The sequence below is a fragment of the Pogonomyrmex barbatus genome, unplaced genomic scaffold, assembly GCF_055798465.1.
Source record: "Pogonomyrmex barbatus isolate J1 unplaced genomic scaffold, ASM5579846v1 scaffold3, whole genome shotgun sequence".
Taxonomy (NCBI): domain Eukaryota; kingdom Metazoa; phylum Arthropoda; class Insecta; order Hymenoptera; family Formicidae; genus Pogonomyrmex; species Pogonomyrmex barbatus.
Window position 1 is genome coordinate 19,091,945 of NW_028297127.1, and position 20,484 is coordinate 19,112,428.

General features: G+C 34.5%; 2 protein-coding genes across 2 annotated transcripts; both read right to left on the reverse strand.

Annotated features, from left to right (window-relative positions):
* Nucleotides 1-3,241: 3,241 nt before the first annotated feature.
* Nucleotides 3,242-5,637, reverse strand: LOC148936128 (uncharacterized). Its single transcript, XM_089078802.1, has 4 exons — nt 5,634-5,637; nt 5,055-5,270; nt 4,190-4,649; nt 3,242-3,962 (listed from the first exon to the last, which is right to left on the reverse strand). Exons 1-4 carry the CDS (start codon nt 5,635-5,637, stop codon nt 3,533-3,535), a joined length of 1,110 nt encoding a protein of 369 aa, XP_088934928.1. The 3' UTR covers nt 3,242-3,532.
* Nucleotides 5,638-10,012: 4,375 nt separating this feature from the next.
* LOC105423921 (synaptic vesicle glycoprotein 2B) lies at nt 10,013-20,431 on the reverse strand. The gene is made up of 11 exons (XM_011633928.3): nt 15,889-20,431; nt 15,430-15,651; nt 15,089-15,251; nt 14,593-14,714; nt 14,226-14,470; nt 13,918-14,093; nt 12,035-12,203; nt 11,727-11,841; nt 11,459-11,618; nt 11,233-11,360; nt 10,013-11,002 (listed from the first exon to the last, which is right to left on the reverse strand). Exons 1-11 carry the CDS (start codon nt 15,965-15,967, stop codon nt 10,950-10,952), a joined length of 1,632 nt encoding a protein of 543 aa, XP_011632230.2. The 5' UTR covers nt 15,968-20,431; the 3' UTR covers nt 10,013-10,949.
* Between the last annotated feature and the right edge of the window lie 53 nt (nt 20,432-20,484).

A 20,484-nucleotide genomic window follows, 5' to 3' on the forward strand; every position in this document is an offset into this window, starting at 1 on the left:
ACGTTTATGACCGAAGGCAACGGTGCTTGGTAACCTTGAACCAATTACGTATACCAATTATTTCGCAAGCTGGTCGTTCTGCGTTTCGGCGAGGTTATTAACTGCGTTTTTATTCTTAACCGTACGATGCCTCGTAAATAATGTAGTAGTGAGGAATGCGATTATCTACACGTGGAAATCAGTGTGCGGTGGATTAACAAAACTGCAATGGAAGACCATAGCGATTTCTTTTTATTACGTAAAACATGACAGGTTGTTTCGTGGTAACCATATGAAAGTTTACAAAAGATCAGAATTTAACGCTTTTGCTAATAAAAAATATACGAAATGACCTTCTAATTTTCTTCTTAAATTTGAACGAGGTAACAGTTAGGCTTCCTAAATTTTTCGTAAAATAATAATATGTAGCGTACATCCACGTGTCCACACGTAAGCATCTGCGAGCAACGTCGCCACGAGAGCGTGGTATCCTGGAATTTTATCGGGTCCGTATCGCTATTTACATTCTCCTGAATCTCTAAACGCTCGCTTGATCTACGCGCCCGTTAGCTTCTCTCAACAAAAGGACGTCTCTCGAGGAGTTCCGCATATCCGGGCAGACGCGACTCTCGCACGATCTACGTCGGATAAAGGATCCGTATCTAGCCGCGGATTCATCGTGACATCGAGCGACGTGTGGAAATGTGCGGAAAGGCATCTCGTGTCTTCTTTCTCTTCTTTTTTTTTTTTTCTTTTAAATCGCCGTGACTTTTCGCGCGACATTACCATGTTTCCCGGGACAACCGATTAGTCGACATTGAAAGTTGCCGAGTAGTACGGTGCCTAACCGTTAACGGTGTCTCGGGCAATTAAGTCTGCCTTGCGCCTCCGGCCTGTGTGCCCTCACTAATGCCAGACGTGCGTAAATACGCGTGCACGTGTATGTACACGTGTGCGCGCAGCTTAGCTCGCTTACCCGCACACGACAATTACCCTTTAAATTGCCGCTGATCTTGCGAGTAAAAGAAAGTTCAGGGTGACGTGCTCCTCTTTTTCCTTCTCGCTCCCTTCTTCTTCTTCTTCTTCTTCTTCTTCTTCTTCTTCTTCTTCTTCTTCCTCTTCTTCTTCTTTCCTTATCTCTCTTGTTCAGCCTCACTCCCCCTCGATCTATCTCTGTTACCGTCGTGGCCGGTCGACTATACGGAATATAAGCGTGAGAAGAAATCCCTCACTCTCCGAGGGATATCCTAATACAGCGGGAGTTACGTTGAGATTTAGATATCGCGATTGAACGGTTTAATTATCAGCGAGCTTACCAAACGCTATTTTTTTCCCAACGAAGACTTCCTCAATTCTCCAAGCGTGTTAGCGAATTTGTAACGCACGAACGTCGGGACGGGGACGCCTCTAATTACATGATTATAATTGGAAATTGATCAATCTCGATCGAAAATCTATCTAGATATAACATATCAGATATAATATACAGTACATTAGGACGCTCCAACTTATTAATGGAGTTATTAACAGATCATAAACAACGTATATCTCGCCGTAACAATAACTAATAAAAATAATTAGTATTAATATTATTAGTATTACTACATATTAGTATTAAATTATTGATATTGATGCATATAGAGAGTTACTATGTATGAAAATTATTGATATATATACGTATCTGTGAAAAGAATGAATGAAACAATGAGTACACATATATATAAATAAATATTTTTTTAAACGTATGTAACAAAGCTAAAAAATGCGCTACTTTACGCATCATTGATTTCCTTGTGACAAATGCATTTTTTAATAAAAATGAAAAAAGAAGATATATGAATAAAGTAATTCTTAGTAATGTTCATTAATTTGAAGAAAATCATTCGTTAACATACTTTACTTAGCGACCCGATTAAACGACATAGTTCATGTAGTCTGTGTGTGCGTATGACAAAGATATTCTCTTTCGATAACAAGATGTTAACATTTTAAATGTTCGATCTTTGCGTAGATAATCAAGTTGCCTCATATAACGGTTTCAATTTCTCGGATAATATCGCAATATATTGATGTGGTGTATGTGTAGTTAATTCACGCGATTGCAAGGGTAATTACACGAATGAATTCCCACGCGGCATAAATGCGTTTAATAAGTTTATGCATTAGAACATTAGAGATTATGCACGTGTATTCATCTTATCTCAGAATTTTACTTCAAAGATATACTGGCACTCAGATTTTATTTGCCCGAAATATTACGCGGAATCTGTCAAAATGCCCAATTTTCTGCATCAATTTATATTATATATGATAACTCTCGTACTCTCTTTCGAATTTCGAATTGCATATGCATCGTCCGTGCGCTCGCGGAAGCCGTCACCGCCTGTAAAATCGTCAAAGCATCAGCAGAGGATACAAATCCAGAGGATGGATCTCGATGATCCGAATGAAAAAGGCGAGGCGAAGCTTCCGAACATGCTCGCCTCGAGGAAAGAGGAGCGTTGAACCGAGCGGAACGTCGAACCTACCGCTCGGGAAATATGCGGACGGATGGATAATTAGGATCCTGGATCCATCCGCGGTGATATGGATTTGTCGACGGGCACGACGGACGGGAGCGCGGATTCCTTCGCGTGGCGTCGTGCCACCGGTAGCGATCGTCAGCGACCGTCGGCTCTTCCCACGAAGAATCCGATCGGACACGCCTGCTCCGCCCCGGGGGGCCCCGGCTGTAAATCGCGATACATAGGTAGGCACGACGACATCTCCGTCCCGTCGTTGACCTACCTGTATAGGCGGTAATACCCCTTAAAAGAGCCGGTTCATAAAAGTGATTATGTAAAGCAGCATCTCTGAATCGCAGATTTGAATTACCCGCCCGACCCGAGCCGTGCACCGTAGGTCACGCTCGCGGCTACGCATTACACGGTACATAAGGTCCATACCCCCGTCTCTCGTCCCCGCTCCCGCTAACGATAAAGATCGAGAGTACATATTTCCGTAATACGTGCTCCTCCGACGGCGCATACGTGCGGAAGGAGAAATATCCGCATGATCCGCGACTGTTAAGGGAATATAGCCTGATAATGTCGTCGGCGTTACGCGCGGTAACGAGAAGAAGGATGTCACGCTTTGCGTTGTGATGAGCATTGCGATCTAGAACGATGAGATAATGAGGTGAACCATCTTGAAGAAAGTTGAAGTTTTTCATCATTAACCTTTAAAAGACCGGAAGAGATGTTACAATGATATTTCTTTCTAGTGTTGGCAAATTACGCTGTAGTAGGTCACGTTATATCTTGTACACAAATATATATATAAAGCTGTATATGGAATAAGTGGTCGTATAATTTATTTTTGTCAAATCTGATTTTATATTTGTTATATAAAGAAAAGTGAAGTTTTTATACAGACGTATCAAATATAATGCGCCATAAAAATTGTTTTAAAATATATAGAAGAAAGTTATGATAATAAAATATTATCCTTATCCTCTTTTGTACTCGCATGTAACTTTTGTAATATGGTAGAATGTAATTTATATACTTCAACTTTACATTGTACATCCTTCAGAATCTGTATTTAAATAAGATCTCGCGGTTTCTGGACAAGTAGGATCACTGGTGCTTTCTGTCATATTTGACTCTGTTTCATCGCTGTTTATTTTGATGTAATTATGTTGACGATAATTGCGATCTAAATGGAAATTTTGTTTGAAATTTTCAAATGCTGACCAAAACTCCGCAAACTTTTGCTCCATTCGTTTGATCAATTCATCACGATGCTGCTGAACTTTGATTTTAACAATATGTTCTATTCTATATAGAAACTTAGCATTGTTCTCATGTGACACTGTCACGTCTGAATTGCTTGTTATATGAGATTCATCTTGTTTTTCTATGTCCGTGTCACTGCGCAATTTATACGCATCACATTTCTCCTTTTGAACATCCCACGAATTTACTGCGTTCTGCATTTCAAACCTGTAATGAATTTGTTATCATAATGTAAATGTGTTGTTCTACTTTACACACAAATAACATTATCAATATACGACAATTAAATCTTTTAAAAACCACGCCGATTAATTTCGTGAAATAAAAAGTAAAAGAAAATTGATAAAATTATATTCTGTAAGAATTAAACTGGAGAAATTTACAAAAAGCAGAATTGATTAGTTTAGCTTTTGAAGAGATGAAATGCCAATTACCATGCTCTAAATTGCTCGTGTAGTTGACTCAAATTGTGTTCATGTAAACTAATAACATCTTCTTTAAGTCGCTTCTCCCACGCATCGATCTGCCTTCGAAAGTCAAGGTAAGACTTTGCGCTTCTCCTCTCCAAGGTCTCCAGATGTCGTTCGATATTATCATATACTTTCCTCATGTTCCCCATCTCCTCGTATATCTTCCTCCTCTCCGCCAATTGCCATCTGACTATTTGAGAGGAGATCCTCTTTTCGTGGTCATCCCGCCAAGTCAGCAGATCTCTCTGAAGAATTTCACATCTCCCATGACTCTGGCATTTCTGCGGGCTCTGGTACCTCTTCAGGGCGACGATCTCCCTCTCGGCTTGGGACAATCTGCACTTAAGCTGTTCCACGGTGGTCTTCAAGGACTTGTCGCGGAGACCGATTTCCGCCTCGTCATTGTCGCCGGAAGCTTCCGCCTCTGGAACGCGCATTCTTGTATGACATAACAGGTACACGTATTCCGTTTACTTTATGCAATGATCACGCAGAATGTTAATAGAAAACTGAGAAATCTTGCGCGTTTTACAACACCTTAAATTATTCTATAGTCATATTTTTATCTTACATATTTTTATCTATACGTCTGTAGGAATTTTGAAATTCAAAGAGTGGAATGCAAAGAAACCTTTAAAATTTGATCCGAAGCGACAGTAGCTGCCTGCGACTCTTCTAAGTTGGTAATAATCTTGCTCCATTCGTTCATCTCCGGAGCTGCTGTCCCCTGCCGAATCACTCTTCTTGTACTTTAAAGTGTCATGTTCATACATACATCGGATTGCCATCAAATTTCATTTTTTTCTTAATCTACATCATTTTTTATCACCTTCCACCGATCTTCTCAATGTCTTTTGATAATTCTTAGAAAGCGATTTCATACGATAGCCATTTTCTTCTGGTTCACTAAAATTGACAGATGCCTCCTTGAAGTATAGTGTGGATTCAGATTCCTCTTCGATAGGTGACAAGTTACGGGCTTCTATAAAATTCTCTCCATTTTTTCGTACAATTCTGGTATTATTCCCAACATATTTATCAGCTTCTAAATATAAATATAAAATTGATTTTATATATATATATATATATATATATATATATATATATATATATAGAGAGAGAGAGAGAGAGAGAGAGAGAGAGAGAAAAAGAAAGAGAAAGTAAAATATATATACAATATTATTTTCTTCAAACATATAACACTGGAAAATACAAAATTTTAAAAAATATTTTAGCATTATCATATAAAAGTTAAAAATAAATTTTGTAACGTTTTATTAAAACTGTACAAAATGAATTATTATTGAGATAATAATTCATTGTGTGAGAAAGCTAATGTATTACAATTTTATTTTTACAATATTATTCTGTTAAAAATAACGCGACAATTCTAAACAACTGGACTAACCCATAGTTATCTCGTTCTTGATTTACAAAGGATCGTCTGCTCATGAATCTGACACAAGAGTCTCTCTTCCAATGACTTTCGTCATGCGCGATACATGGGGAGCAAAGAAGAAATCCGCAACCTTCGGTCGTTCAATCGCGGAAAGAAAAAACAGGAATGGGGAGGGTGTAGAACAGCAGCACAAATAGCAAGAACGAGCTTAATGGCACTGTAACTCCGGCAGCGGGCAATTTTCAATTTCGCTGACTCGCGCGGAAGTGGCTTTCCCACCTCCGTGGCGGAATTGAGACGTCGCTACGAGTCACGGGGCACTTGGCACCATAGGATTTGACATGGACAGCTGGTCGCATTAGACACGTTAAGAACACCGTAAGGAAAAGGAGCGGATTTCCCTGGATAGTCGCGTAGCTTTAACCCTTTCACTGTTTAACATTCGTTCGTCTGTCAAGATGGACTCTGAATTATTATTAATTCGATTAGACCTCAAGTATCTTTTTCGAATGATATCAATAATTATATTGTAAAAAAAAAATTATTACGGAATCAGCATTTTTTTAGGATAAGTGCAAATGTGTTTTTATAACTTGTAAAAGTGCAAATGAAATATTTCTTTTCATTCTGGTGTATATAAATCATTTTTTTAATATAATTGTGCGTGCTTAATTTAAACAGCATGCGTTATATGTCATAAAAAAAAATCTTACTTTCTTTCCGTATATCCCCCGATAACGATGCGGATCTTGCATTCCGGAGCTCTTCCAGATTAGTCAGTGATTATTTAAAGTAAATAATAAGTATCTATAAAAACGCAACGAGCAGTAATCACAATAATTATCGAGGATGTCAGATATTAAAGGTTATCCGACCGGCGCGCGGCGGTTCTCGCCGACGTTCGCTCCGCACACGCGGAAATGGAGGAGAGGCGGCCGGTTGTTCGCGAGCCGTGAATGCGGATCGTTGCATGAAATTAAATGGGGAACGAGCCGCGAATCGCAATTACGGCGCGGAGAGATAATCGAGTGCCGAAGCTCGCGCGAGCCCTTCCGCTTGATATCCCAGTTTCGCGCGAGGATCGGCCTCGTGTGTGAGAACACCTGCGGCGAAAGGGGGAGCGGGGGAGGAGGAAGGAAGCGTAACGTTTGCATCTTGCGTTGCACGGAGGAGGGCGAAAGAATGGGCGCAAGAACGGTAAGGAGCGAGGAGTCGCACGGTGTTGTGTTATGGGCATAGCGGTCCTAGCGGTGAGATATATCCCTCGGATAACGCGCTCATTTGCATGGGCAGGCGCATAAGTGTAAAGCAATGACGTGACGTTAATGAATTGCGTGCGTAACGCGTGATGGTATACAGGTATAAAAACAAACGCGAGCTCTTCCTCTGAGAGGGGCTGAGGATCGAGGATCGCGAGACATACATCGCGATCTAACGCGATCGGAAATCCATCCGCGCGCATAACTAAAAGAATGTAATGTAAATTTCCGCATGCGATTCTGCGTTGTACGTAACGAGGAAAAATAATGTGAATGATATGAATGCGACGAAGTCTCTTTCACATCGGTTACATGTGTATTACATTTATCATTTGTTTGTGAGCTTAATGAAATATTTTTATCGTAATTACTACAGCCCTAATCCATTATATACTACATCTAACGCAGCGGATGGAAAAAGATTTTAGCAATTATCAGAAACAGTTTAAAAGTATTTCAATTCGATACGGCTGGTTAAGTACTCAACACTCTTGTAGGCGAAATTCCATGCAAATGGAAGAAATGGAAGCGACTTTGCCATTGTTTTATCAGTTAGAATGCCGATAACGGGGATCGTGGGACTGCTTGTTAACAATCGCGAGAAAATCTGGGGAAGAAGAGAAGAATTAACGAGCGTCACGCTAGCCGATTGTATTTGTTGCCGTTATCCAGTTGCATAAGGATGCGATCGAAACAATATCGAATTAAATGATCTACAAACGAACATGTACTCTATCTACTACTATTAAGTTCAATTTGAAACGTTAAATTTGAATTCCATGGTTCTGATTCAAGAAATAAAAGAACCTTATATCGAGGCACCTAGCTAGTGGCATATCGCGATATTATATTTACCACGTCAATTAACTTATCCCGTTTCTTTCCAAAAGTAAAAATGTTTGATCGTACATCGTATATCGTAGAATTAAAATTTAACTCGTTCGTAGAACGTCCAAAGTCACCACGATAAGATCTCTTTAGCGTGTAATGGACTCGTAATCGAGCGTCCTTACGCCGAAATTGCGCGCTTTCATGTTCACCTGTCATCGGCATCCGGTTATTGCCGCGCACAATGGAGGAGATGAACCACGCCGAAAATGACTCATCTATTCCGCGCGAAGTGGCCACCCTGGAGTCAATTGGCTTTGACGGCAGCCGGAGCCGCCTCCCTCGAGCCACTAACTTGTCACCAACCCCGGGCAGCATGCCATTGGAGAAAAACGCGTCTGCAATTAAGAGAAAGAAAAAGGCGAGAGAAAGAAACGTCTACAATTATCCATGGGCGAACGCCCACGTCCCATCGCCACCCTGCGATCCCTGGATAGCTATCGTTAATTAATTTTATACCGATTGTACCAACACCGTCCCTTGACGCAGGGCGAAAGAAGTAACCGCAGACGGCGAACTTGTCGCAAGGTTGACCTCGGACTCTTCAACCTTGGTCGGTCTATTCTTTCAATAGCCTTCGACATGTCCAACCGCGCGTCCTCCTTCTCTCTTTCTCACTCGTAGTTTTCGTGGTCGTTGGTTCAATTAACTCTTCCCGCAACAGGGACCACCGCGAACGTCGAATACCTTGTAATTTACCGCCGTCATTCTACACCGATCGTGCCTTTAACAGAGATTGTTGTTCCTTAATGTTTGATCGATCGATCGTAGCGGGCAACCCTCTTGCACTAAAGTGAAATGCTAAAATAATAATAAGGAACACTTGAAGAGCCAAATATTTGTCTATTCAACGAATATCCGTGTTTTCTTTATCCCCGATGACGAAGAAATATAACGGTGACAATAATGTCGATGTCGATGACAGGCTTCGAGAATTTGATCTTTGCGGTCGCTCACCACCGAATGGAGATGCGGCGATAAATGATAAACGGTCAATGCGCGACTCTCTCTCTCTCTCTTTCTCTCTCTCTCTCTCTCTCTCTCTCTCTCTCTCGCTGGGACTCGTTAGAAATGCCGCGATCGAGAAGCAACGGAAGCCGCGTAGATATTCCCCGAGAGAGTATTCACAGGAAGAGTTAACAGTATCATACCGATGCGATACCGATGCGACTATCTTGCCGCGGCGGTACCCACGGCGCGAAGGAACGATCGAGCGAATAACGGCCGTGAAATCGCGATACGACGATACTTCGTGTCCGTATAGAATGATTAGAAAACGAAGAGGAGTGATTCTCACGAGACCCGCCTGATCAGTGGTTTCTTACTAATTTTCTTTCCTTGACCTTCGCTCAGAGTCACGAACATGTCCGGAGCGATCTAATTTTCATTTTAACAATTCATTTTCAATTCGGATTTTCAATTCAATTTGGTATAACATTGGCGAAATTTCTGGTTTAAAAATTTTATCTGTTGTCAAAAATAAAAATAATCATCTCTCAAAAGAGAGACAGAGAGAGAAAGAAAATTATTATAGGACCAATAAAAAATATATCTCGAAATTTATGAGATTTTTGTTTATTCCGTCATTAGAATGAACGATTGGCGAAAGTAATTGCTTTATAAAAACGGAAATATATGATTTGGCATATAAAATATTAAACATATGCATGTTAACGTTAGTATTAGTTGGTACAGTAGAAGGCGTCTCCCATATTTCGCGCAAGAAGTATTTCATCAAGAAGTATTCCCGAAGAAACCTTTATAACACGTTTGATCACGCAACTAGGATGTGATAATCAGGTAGATGTTAAATAAGATTGTTGATGAAGTCATCAGAAGTGCAGATCGTTGTTGGGGTACAACCCATGCTTACGGCTTACATGTCGTTTTAATATAGATACATCGGATCTCCAGCGAATGTTTGCGTAGATAGAAGAAATGCAGACGCGTTTTTTCCACTGACGAGTGTTACACATGTGTGCAATGCATCGTTCCCTTCCGCAATTTATGCGGAATGCAGACGCCACGAAGCATTTATACGATAAAAAAAGAACCGCGAAACACGTGATTTCATTAACAGCTAAATGAGCGTGCGATTTGATTGCGTAACGAGCATTTAACTAATTTAATTGTTGCGTGAACGCAGCGCGATAAGCAGGACTCTTTTAATCAATCTGCATGTGCGAATTTAAAATGCAGATTGTTATCAAATCAAAAAAATAATTACGTTTCTCACACATGTTTGTATACATTTTTATATAATACTTGTGTATTTTTATAATATAAATATCGATTACATTACACTTGCACTACATATACATATATTTGTTGATATAATCATTTTAATTAGAATCTGAAATAACAAACGATATATTGTAAAATGTACTTGTGCACATAAACATATGTATATATATCGCACTAATGCATTCATTTAAATATAATAGTTTTAAATTGTATTATAGAGTTTTGCCGTACAAATAAAAAACATGAACAATTTACAAATCCTGTAACCGCTAACTTGATATACGATAATTTTCGAGAACCACCCATATTTTATTATAAAGTTTATTATGTATTAAATATTTAGTCGCTGCATAAATCCACTTCATTGTTCTTCTCGTAACTCACATATTTGCACGTTCAAAAGCATTTGAAACATTTTTTTCAAGTTAATTATCAACAATCGAGGATAGATTGTGATAATAATATGTTTAATTACAGCCATAAAGAATTCACATCTTGTTGGCACGATTTCCTCTGATTTTTCGAGGTAAAGATTTACGTCGGTACATTTTATTGCACTGATCGACGATGACGCACGGAGGTGGCGAGGTCCTGAGATCTGCGATAAAAAGCTACGTCCATACGAAGAGAATTGCGGGGTAGAGGGGAATGCACATGTGGGTGAAGGCTGGAGGGCTCTCCAGGATGTGTCGAAAGTGAAACTCAAGGTCTCATACAATCTTTCGTTGTGTAGTGCATGTATATGCATGGCCATTGTCCGCCCTCACACGAGCTCGATCACAGCTCCTGATAAGCTTCAATTCAGGTCCTTGGAATCTCTAAATTCGGCTCTGCTAAACGATCCTCAAAGATGAAAATCTTATTGTGGAGATAAAAAATGTGAACCTTGTCTTCTGGCTTGAATCTTTCCTTGATCTCTTAAAACCAGTGTAACTTACACTGCATGTTTACGTGTACTTGGTACAAAATACGTGAGAAGCAGACATACTAAAAAAATTAAATTAATATAAAATGATAAAATAAAATATGTAAAATATATACAGAAGACAATAAGAAAATATTATACAAACAAAACTTTACACGTATTTTTTTTTTTTTTTTTCTTAAGAAATATAAGAAATTAAATTCATGTTATAAAGTTTGGAACATTATGAAATTATTTGATACTATAATTCTTCCATATTATATTAAAAATAAGCATTGAAAAGAATACTTACGCAAAGTGAAACATGCCAGATTAATAATCGGTGCTATACAACCATACTCAAGTAAAATAGGGAAAATGAGGTTACCGGTCATAGATCCCACTCTTCCTGTTATCATTTCTATGCTTACTGCCATAGCTCTGACGAATAAAGAATTGAATATGCACTATTAACAATTCATTCCTTGTTTTGTATAAATATAGTAAATATAGTAATTTTATGAGTTTAAATGACAAACCTCAAAGATGTGGGGAAAACCAAAACTGTTGCGCCGATTATAACGTTAAGAGTCTTACTTAATAATCCAACATATAAACATGTGATTATAAGAGTAGTTAATCTACTTGTAGACCAGATTAAAGATATCAGGCACAAAAGCGAGCATCCGTAAGCGATGGCTATGTCCAAAAAATTTTTTAATGTCAGTATTTTCTATTTTTCTTTTAACATAGATGAAGTATATCTTCAATATGCAAAATCAAAGAATAATGTCAAAAGAAACTTACTTAAAAGATATTTGTGTTGAAGAAAATTAACAAAGATACTGGAACTTAATATAAAAATACTAGAACTGGCCGATACGAGAATAGTGTCGATGTACATTGAATCGGGCACAACAATCTAAAAAAATCAACTTATTAGAAAAAAGCCAATGTAAATAAATAATATAAAAAAATATTAATTTTCCTGAATTAAGTTTTATTAACTTTTCAATTTGCAAAAATCTATATTCCATGCAGTAAAATATGATTATAAGAATTAAATACATAATATAAAATATAATAATGTATATCTTGTAATTATTATATCTTACATTTTCGCAATTTGATGTTACTTCCAATACAGCAGTTTTATTTGCATTGGAAGGTATCGAAATGTCCAGTATCTCGCAAAAGGTGGGATTAGTTATATTTATATTAAGATTAGGAAAGTTGTCTAGTGTCGCAAAAAGTTGTGGCTGCCAGAGACGAAGAGTATTTAAACTGTAAATTTAATAAATAAAAAAATATATTAAGATATAAATATTACAGCAAAATCAGGTAAGTCATTTATATTAAATAAATGTTTCAGTATAAATCATGTCATAAATGAAGTAAAGTACGCGCAGGAAACAATTTTAAAACTTTTTTGAATAATTTGTAAGTATAACATTTGTTCTATCATTTTTCAATTCAATTACGTTAACTATATGTCAATATAATTGACTTTTGTATTTTATTTAAATGAAAAATAATTATAAATATATAATTATAAAAATAATTATTTTTTCACTTGAACAAAATATAAAACTCAATTATATTGACACATAGTTAATAAATTTCCATACATATATGTCGTTCGTCGTAGATATAAAATGGGCTCTTTGTAATATGCTAAAAAATTCAGCATCGCTTAATCTGGCATCGTCTCGCTTATTTTGTTGTCAACGTCAAGATCTACATCTACATGGAAAATTTTCATCGCATTCAATAATATCTCAGGATATAAAGAGAACATGTAATTAATCGCAAACTGCATAATTGCACAAATAAACCGATAAACAGAATTTTTATTTTTACTGCCTTTGGTCTGACATCCCTTAATTTAGTAGAAGATTTTAATTGAAGATTTAGTAGAAGATTTAAGAGAAGGTTTAACAGAAAATTTAAGAGAAGATTTGAGAGAAGATTTAAGAGAAGATTTCAGACTTCTGAACTGAGGACGATGTGTATTCAGTTTTAAGTTTGCCTGCCTCTCGGATGACATCCTTCAATTTAGTAGAAGAATTTAGTAGAACACGTGATACAAGTACATAGTATCCCGAGGCGATATATATCTACAGATAATGGAAATGTGTCTCAGTTAACAGCGAACATGTGTGTATCTTCCGCGCTGATAAGGTCGTAAATTCTCAAATCTGTCATTCAATCGTCAACAGGGTGTTTATATGACTAACTGGGCTCTCATATTTTTACGACGAGTCATCTATCTTATTGCTATATCTTGTAAAAAGCACAATATTACGAGAGCATTATATGGATACTGACATGAATATTATCGCTACTACCGCGCTACTCTTCATTCCGATAACTCTATGATTTATGACCATCTTACGATAATTTGCATCAAATCATTACAATATGTAATAATATTAATGTGCAATAAAGAAAATTAATTATATCTTATTAATTGTGTTTCTAACATATATTTGTAATTATCATATATTTTATCTAATAAAAGAATAAATAAATTTGTCTATACTTTTACATAGACAGTTTTTGCTGAAATATTTAAAAATTTGATCACATATAAATTTGAAAATAATTTTGTTGAGCCATCAAAATAATTATGTAGTACACTTAAGCATCAAAATAATTATGTAGTACACTTAAGCATGACATGAATAATACTATAAAAATTTTTTATATTCTAGTAATTAATTTGAGCGTTTTTCATAATTATTTTGATAATAACAAAATTAGTCTCAGATTTATATCTGATTACATTTTTATCTGACTACATTTTTAAAATACTTTAGCAAAATTATTTTTTCCATATATATATATATATATATATATATATATATATATATATTTTTTTTTTGAATTTTGATCAAAAGTTTAAAAATAATCAACTAATACGCGCATGAGAATAATAAAAAATAATGAACCATATTCTATTTATAAAAAATTAAATGTTATATGATAAAATGCTTACCCCAACATTCCACAAAATTGTATGGTAACAAATAATAAAATACGCGACAAATATGGTTTTAAGAAAATAGGCTTTATCTGCTGGATTCCATTCTTTAAGCTTGCTTTCACACCGTTTTGACATTTTAATTGTTCTGTAGTTGTCCTATTTAAATTCACATCATTCAAAGCATGTATCTAAAAATAGAAAATGTACAAAAATACCTGTAAGGATCTTTTCTACTCCAAATAAATTCCAAATATATCTAAATATACAAACTAATTGTAATTTTTTTACACAAACTAATTGTAATTATAGTGTACGCTTACAGGATAATTATCCTTAGACAGACCGGTATTCATACTGTAGATCTTCTTGAAAATTTTGAGAGCATCTTCATTACGATTTTGTGTCATCAAAAATTTAGGACTTTCCGGGAAGAAAGAGATACAGATGACACCTATTAACGTTGATACTCCACAGAGAGATAGAAAAATTCTCCAGGAATTATAGACAAACGCACCGTCCCAAAGAACAATTGACCATGGTTGAGGAATTATTAGCCAGGCTAACGCTAATCGCAAATGGAAACATTTAATATTAATTTTATGTAACAAATTATATTTATATTAAGATTGTTGTCGATAATTGTTTATATAATTTATTTGTTTTTTGTAATAATTAAGTATTTTTTACCTGCATTTATTATACATCCAAATGAAACTATGAAGCCAACAAAAATTGGTATTTTTGTTCTACCTTTGTCACCATAAAATTCCGAGCAGTATGCCATAAGAGTAGCATACGGACCGCTCACACTAATGCGATTAAAGTTTAGTCGATTATTTATTTATTTAAGCGATAAATATACAAGATACAAGAATTAATGTAAAATTTTTAATAAATTTTAAGAAAAATTATAAGTAAAAAATTATAATTATAAAATTTTTAAACAAAAAATCATATTAAAATTATATTGATTATATTAAAATTAAAATAATTATTCTTTATTTTTTTAAAAGTTGTTATCAAAAAATTTAATATATTAATAAATACAAATAAGATTCTAAAGTTTAAACAATAAGTGAGATATAAAGACCAAATAAGAACCAATACTATTATTGCTGTACAATATAATACTTTTTATATTAATTTTTTATATTTTTTTATATGAATATAATGTTTCTCTTACAGAAGACCACTAAGAAATTTGCAGACTGCAAGCATTTCAAAATTCTGCGAAAACCCAGAGATTACATTGCAGATACCATCCGCCATATAGCCATACATTATAATCTTTTTCCTTCCTTTGACATCAGCAAGGAATCCCCATATAAAACCACTCAACACCATACCTAACACAAGTTTAGTTTAGTTTCGTTTAATTTCTTATGTCGTTTTATATTATTTTACTTTATCTTGTTTTATCTTATTAAGCACTACTTAAAATAATTCTTTAATTTTAAAATTAGGTTAAGTGAAATAATTTAAAATTTAATTTTTAAGTAATTTTTATCGTCGTACTGCACTTACCCACGTATATCATAGCATTCAAAAGCCCTTTGTGAAATAATGTCAATTCTAAATCACATTCCGCCGATGCGAGAATCATCGATATATTAGCTGTATCTATACTCGATGCCCAGGAGGCCGGGATAATAGCAAGAATGAGGAGATATTGATACTTCCCGGTTCCGGCAACGGTGATCGCTGTTTCAAAATCCGCAATTTTCGCATTTGGTACATCTTCGATAACTACACGAATAATACACAAATTTATAAGATTGCTATATGTACACACACACACATATAGCTAAATAAATCTAAACATCAAATAAAAAGTAAAATTAAGTATTAAATTATTACTCACAACGGAAAACTATTGTTGCTTAAAGCGAAATTTTTTTTTTTTTTCCGTAGCTTTAAAAAGTATTTTAAAGTTTCCAAAATTATTTCTTATCAAACTTCCTCACGATTTACAATTATACTTACTTGATTCCCGTTGTTGAATTTCTTTCTTCTTTGGTACGTCAATTTTATTAGGTTTATTATTAGGTTCGTTGTACGACATCACGGCGGACTACTTATGTCACGGGAAATATTAAATAACGATTACACAACACGACACAACACACAGTCACAAACTAACCAGCTGACTTTTTAGCCGACTTTTTCAATTAGGGATACGCATGCATCAAAACGAGGCCGCTTTCAAGCGGCTTCTGTGGAATGAGTGGTTTCGATAACAGTGATTATATGCGGTACATGCCTAGATTCTGCAGGGTAATCTTTCATGCGCAAACTGATGAAATCACACCATTTTCAAAGACATTTTCTCTCCCTGTCACATTTTCGAGCTCATCGCTTAATATTACTCAAACAATTTTATCTCTTGAGTAAACTTTCGACCCGCTGATTTATCACGCGCAACATCACGCTAATGATTCTGATAATCGTCGACAAAAATCGACAGTTCAATTAAAATTATTCTCCAAATCTAAGTTCAAAAAGATAATCTATTTTTAATTGCATAATTCTTATCAAATTTAGTTTAACCGAAATATTCTTATGTAAACATGATACTGATAAATTAAACTAGATCCAGATGAATATTTATGTTCCGTTTTACAAAGAAACAGCGCCAAAGAAATCATCGCTATACATAAAACAATAGCGTTACTCAACATTTTCGTGCATGTTATATTCTAAGAATGCGGTAGAAACTTTTTTTCTTATTGTTTTCTGTGCAGCAAACAGTGCGCGAAGTAGATTCTTCTGAGTTTTCTGAGACTACAGTGATTCTATTGGCTATAAAATCAATAGGATCAATCCAAAAATGGTTTACCGATATAACGTAAAATGTTATCTTAACATTTCTTGGAGATCTATTCAAAATTTTTCAAGGTAGAGATCCATTACCTTTGTTTATTCAGATTAGATCAAAATAGAAAGATATAAACATAATAAGATAAAATAGAAAGATATAACATAAATATACTCATATACTTTCAAATTTTGTAAAGTTCATAAGCTATTATTTCAAGCATTAGTCTAGATTTACATAGTATAATATACATAGCGAATCTTAATAAAATATTTCTTGAATGAATTATAACTGTAAATTCATAATTCATATGATAAGAAATTGTAAAAGAGACTAAATTCTATTGAAAACTCTCTTAATCCTTAATCAAGCAAAGTTTGTTATCATTTATAATCTTCGTTTGTTTTTTATTTCCTTTTCAATTTTCCAATTTACATTACTCTTATATGTAAATTTTATAATAATAACAATATTTAAAGTATTATTCAATATATTAATATTTTTCTTTTTATAAATTTTACCGCTCTTATTTTAATAATTCAACAAAAGTATTTTCAGATTTGTAAGGATCAAAATTTTTAAATATTTAGCAAAACCGTTCTTTCCATTTGTATCAGTTTATGAATCATATTGTCATATAATTTGCGTATTGGCTATAATAAGATATTTTAACCAATACTAAGTCTAAAAATTTCTCCCGGCGTAGCAAATTTGAGAAATCTCTGAACAAAAGATTGATCTTAGTTGTAACTTTTTCGAAATTTTATCGTGTTATGTTTAAGTCATATGTTGAATGTCGCTCATTAATACCTTTATTTCTTTGTTATTGCCTTATACAGGAAATATATTCTTTCTGATCTTATGATATTTAAATGCTAGGAGAATTGCGAAAAATTAAACGTGCGATCCACATGCTAGTGACCATGTGACCATGTAGTTGCAAAATAATACATACATCGGCACTAGATATGATATACAGATAACGTTGGGAAGTGATATAATCATTGTAATTTTCCGAATATCCAAGTACACAAGTTTCACAAATATAGTATAAAGTTATGAATACTAATAATTCTTTCTTAAGACTTTCAAAATATATGAAACTTTTAAAATGTATGATGTTTTGGTAAATGACTAAAAATTCATCAAAAAATATTTTAAAATTTATTCAAAGAATAAGCTTTGTACAGTCAAGTTTTGTACCAAAAAAGGTCATTTATTTCAAGTACGTTTTATCGCAGAATCCTAGAGATTTATTCGTTCACTTCGTGATGTTGATCATCCTTTACGAATGGCTTATCATCGTCCAAACAGAAGAATCCTCGGCTACTTTTCATCCTGCTAGATTCCCGGGCTTGTTGATATGACATCGACTGCATGTACTCGACCACCTTCGAAGAAAGAGAGAAAGAGAATAGGAATACACAAGGTCGGCACACATCGCAAGAGAGCGAAGTTCGTTTCACCGGAGTAATTAAAGTTTCCTGCATTTGAGCCGCAGAATCGACGTTGCGTGGCAAGTGGCCTGCTTTTCGACCGACAGCACTTTTGTCGAACAAGGAGAAATAAAAATCGGCGTCCTTTTACTAAATGAATTAGGGTCAGCATCGAACAGATCGTATGGAGTGTATGATCTAACGTCGAAGGTCGAGCTAAGGATGCTTGTAATTGATAAAGATCCTTAACAATGAATGAATAACAGTTTGATTAATTAAATAAGATAGCTGACCGGAGTATAAGATAGCTCGCAATAGAAAGTTCAAATAATCTTAATAGAAAAAAATTACATTCTATTCGATTATATTTTTAATTAAATGTTAAATATAATCTCATTTGATTATATTTAAAACAAAATTAAAAAAACAAGTATTTAATTTTTGACTAAAATTATTTAAAATAAAGGATTTTAGATAAGTGTGTGATAGAGTTAAAAAAAAAATAGTTTTTAGCGAAAAATTGAACCTATAAATTAATAACCTTATAAAATTTTAAGAAAAATAAATTTATATACAATTTGTGATGACATTAACTGCTATTAAACGAAATGAAAGTAGTATGAAAAATTTTATTGTAATTAATATGCGTGCGAAAGTATCGGAGACGAATAAGAAACTCTGTAATGGAATTGAGGAACTTTTGCAGAGCAGTTTGATAATTAATTACACGTTCCACTGTATAAATCTGAGTCTGTCTAGTGCACATTAAGCGAAACATTTTATATGGACTGCCTTGCGCGATCAGTGTGCTCCATAATGAATGCAGCCGACATATTTAATTAATGATACGCGATGCTTGTGACTAATCATTGAGCATGCTTCGTTTTTTGATAAGTAAGACGAACGCTTATTCAGTTTGATGATGAATATAATTGCTGAAATGTGAACAATTAAAAGGAACATTTTCATCTTTTTAAAGATAATGTATCTTAATTTTGTAAATATTTATATAAAAGAAAACTTGTACCAAAAAGATGTTGATTTAAAAAAAAAAAGATTTAAAGAGCAGCAGCATTTTTTATTCTTGACAAAGCTATTGTATATTATTAATTATTATTTCTTTTAAGTTTAATGTGTATAGATTAATTGTAACATATTAAAAGATGTATAACCTGATTGTTGTAATCGAGATAGCCCATTAAGATTTCACGTGCTATCACGCCGCTGACACTCAAAAGGAATATTCTTTGTAATAATATTTTGTTTAAATACCACTTAACCATAATGTAACTAAAATATATATAAAATATATAATTACATAATTAGATTTATTAGAAAAATGTATTAAGCTAGATGGTTAATAGATGTTTTACTAATTACTCCGAATAGTTCATACTTCTGTACGGGACATTATTTGTTTACATCTTGTATATTATAAATACTAAATATTTTTGATTTATTATAAGTGAGAGTGACACATTTACTGAAACTATAATTTGATTAACGACATACTTCATGTTCGACAAGATTCTATGAAAGTTTATCTACTTTCGTTTACTTTTAATGAACGGAAATAGATAAAAGTAGATGTAAACGATTTAAAGAATAATGTAATTTCCAATTTTTATTTTAATTTTTAAAATAAAAATTTATTTTACATAATTATTAGCAAAGAAATTGCAAAGAGAATATTTATAAGTGTGCACACAAGATAAACTAATATAACTAACTAATATATTATTAATATTATGATATTCTAAATTATCCTTCTCTCTCTTTCTGATTGCTTTCTCTTTTCGAAATCTAGCATAATTACATAAATAATATTACATAATTACATAATAATATTACATTATAATTACATAAATATTTAATTGAATTTCAAAAAAGTTAATTTTAACAAGAATTTTGCGTCAACATACATATCAATTAGCGCTATCTCGTAAACCGGAAAGCATTCTCGTAACCGAAAGCAGTTATCGAGTCATGTTCAAACCTAATCGCGGTACAACTTTTATACATGAGCCGGATATGTTCTCAATCGGTAAATCTCGTCTAGAAAAGAAAACTCTCAAATTCTCCTTGTATGTACAAGTCGACCTAAATTTCTCCGGAAATCGCTCTTACTTATTCCGCAATCGCGTCTTCCGCTCCCGACCACAGTCGATGAGCGCGCGCGCGCGAATTCGCGCGTTGAATTCAAACGCGATGCCGTCGACGGCAATGTAGATTCGCCGGGCGACCGTCAGGCGGCGCTGATGCCGCGACGACGTTCGGTCGATAAAGAACGGGACGGAAGGGCTCTTCGAGCTCTTCAAAGAGGCGCTC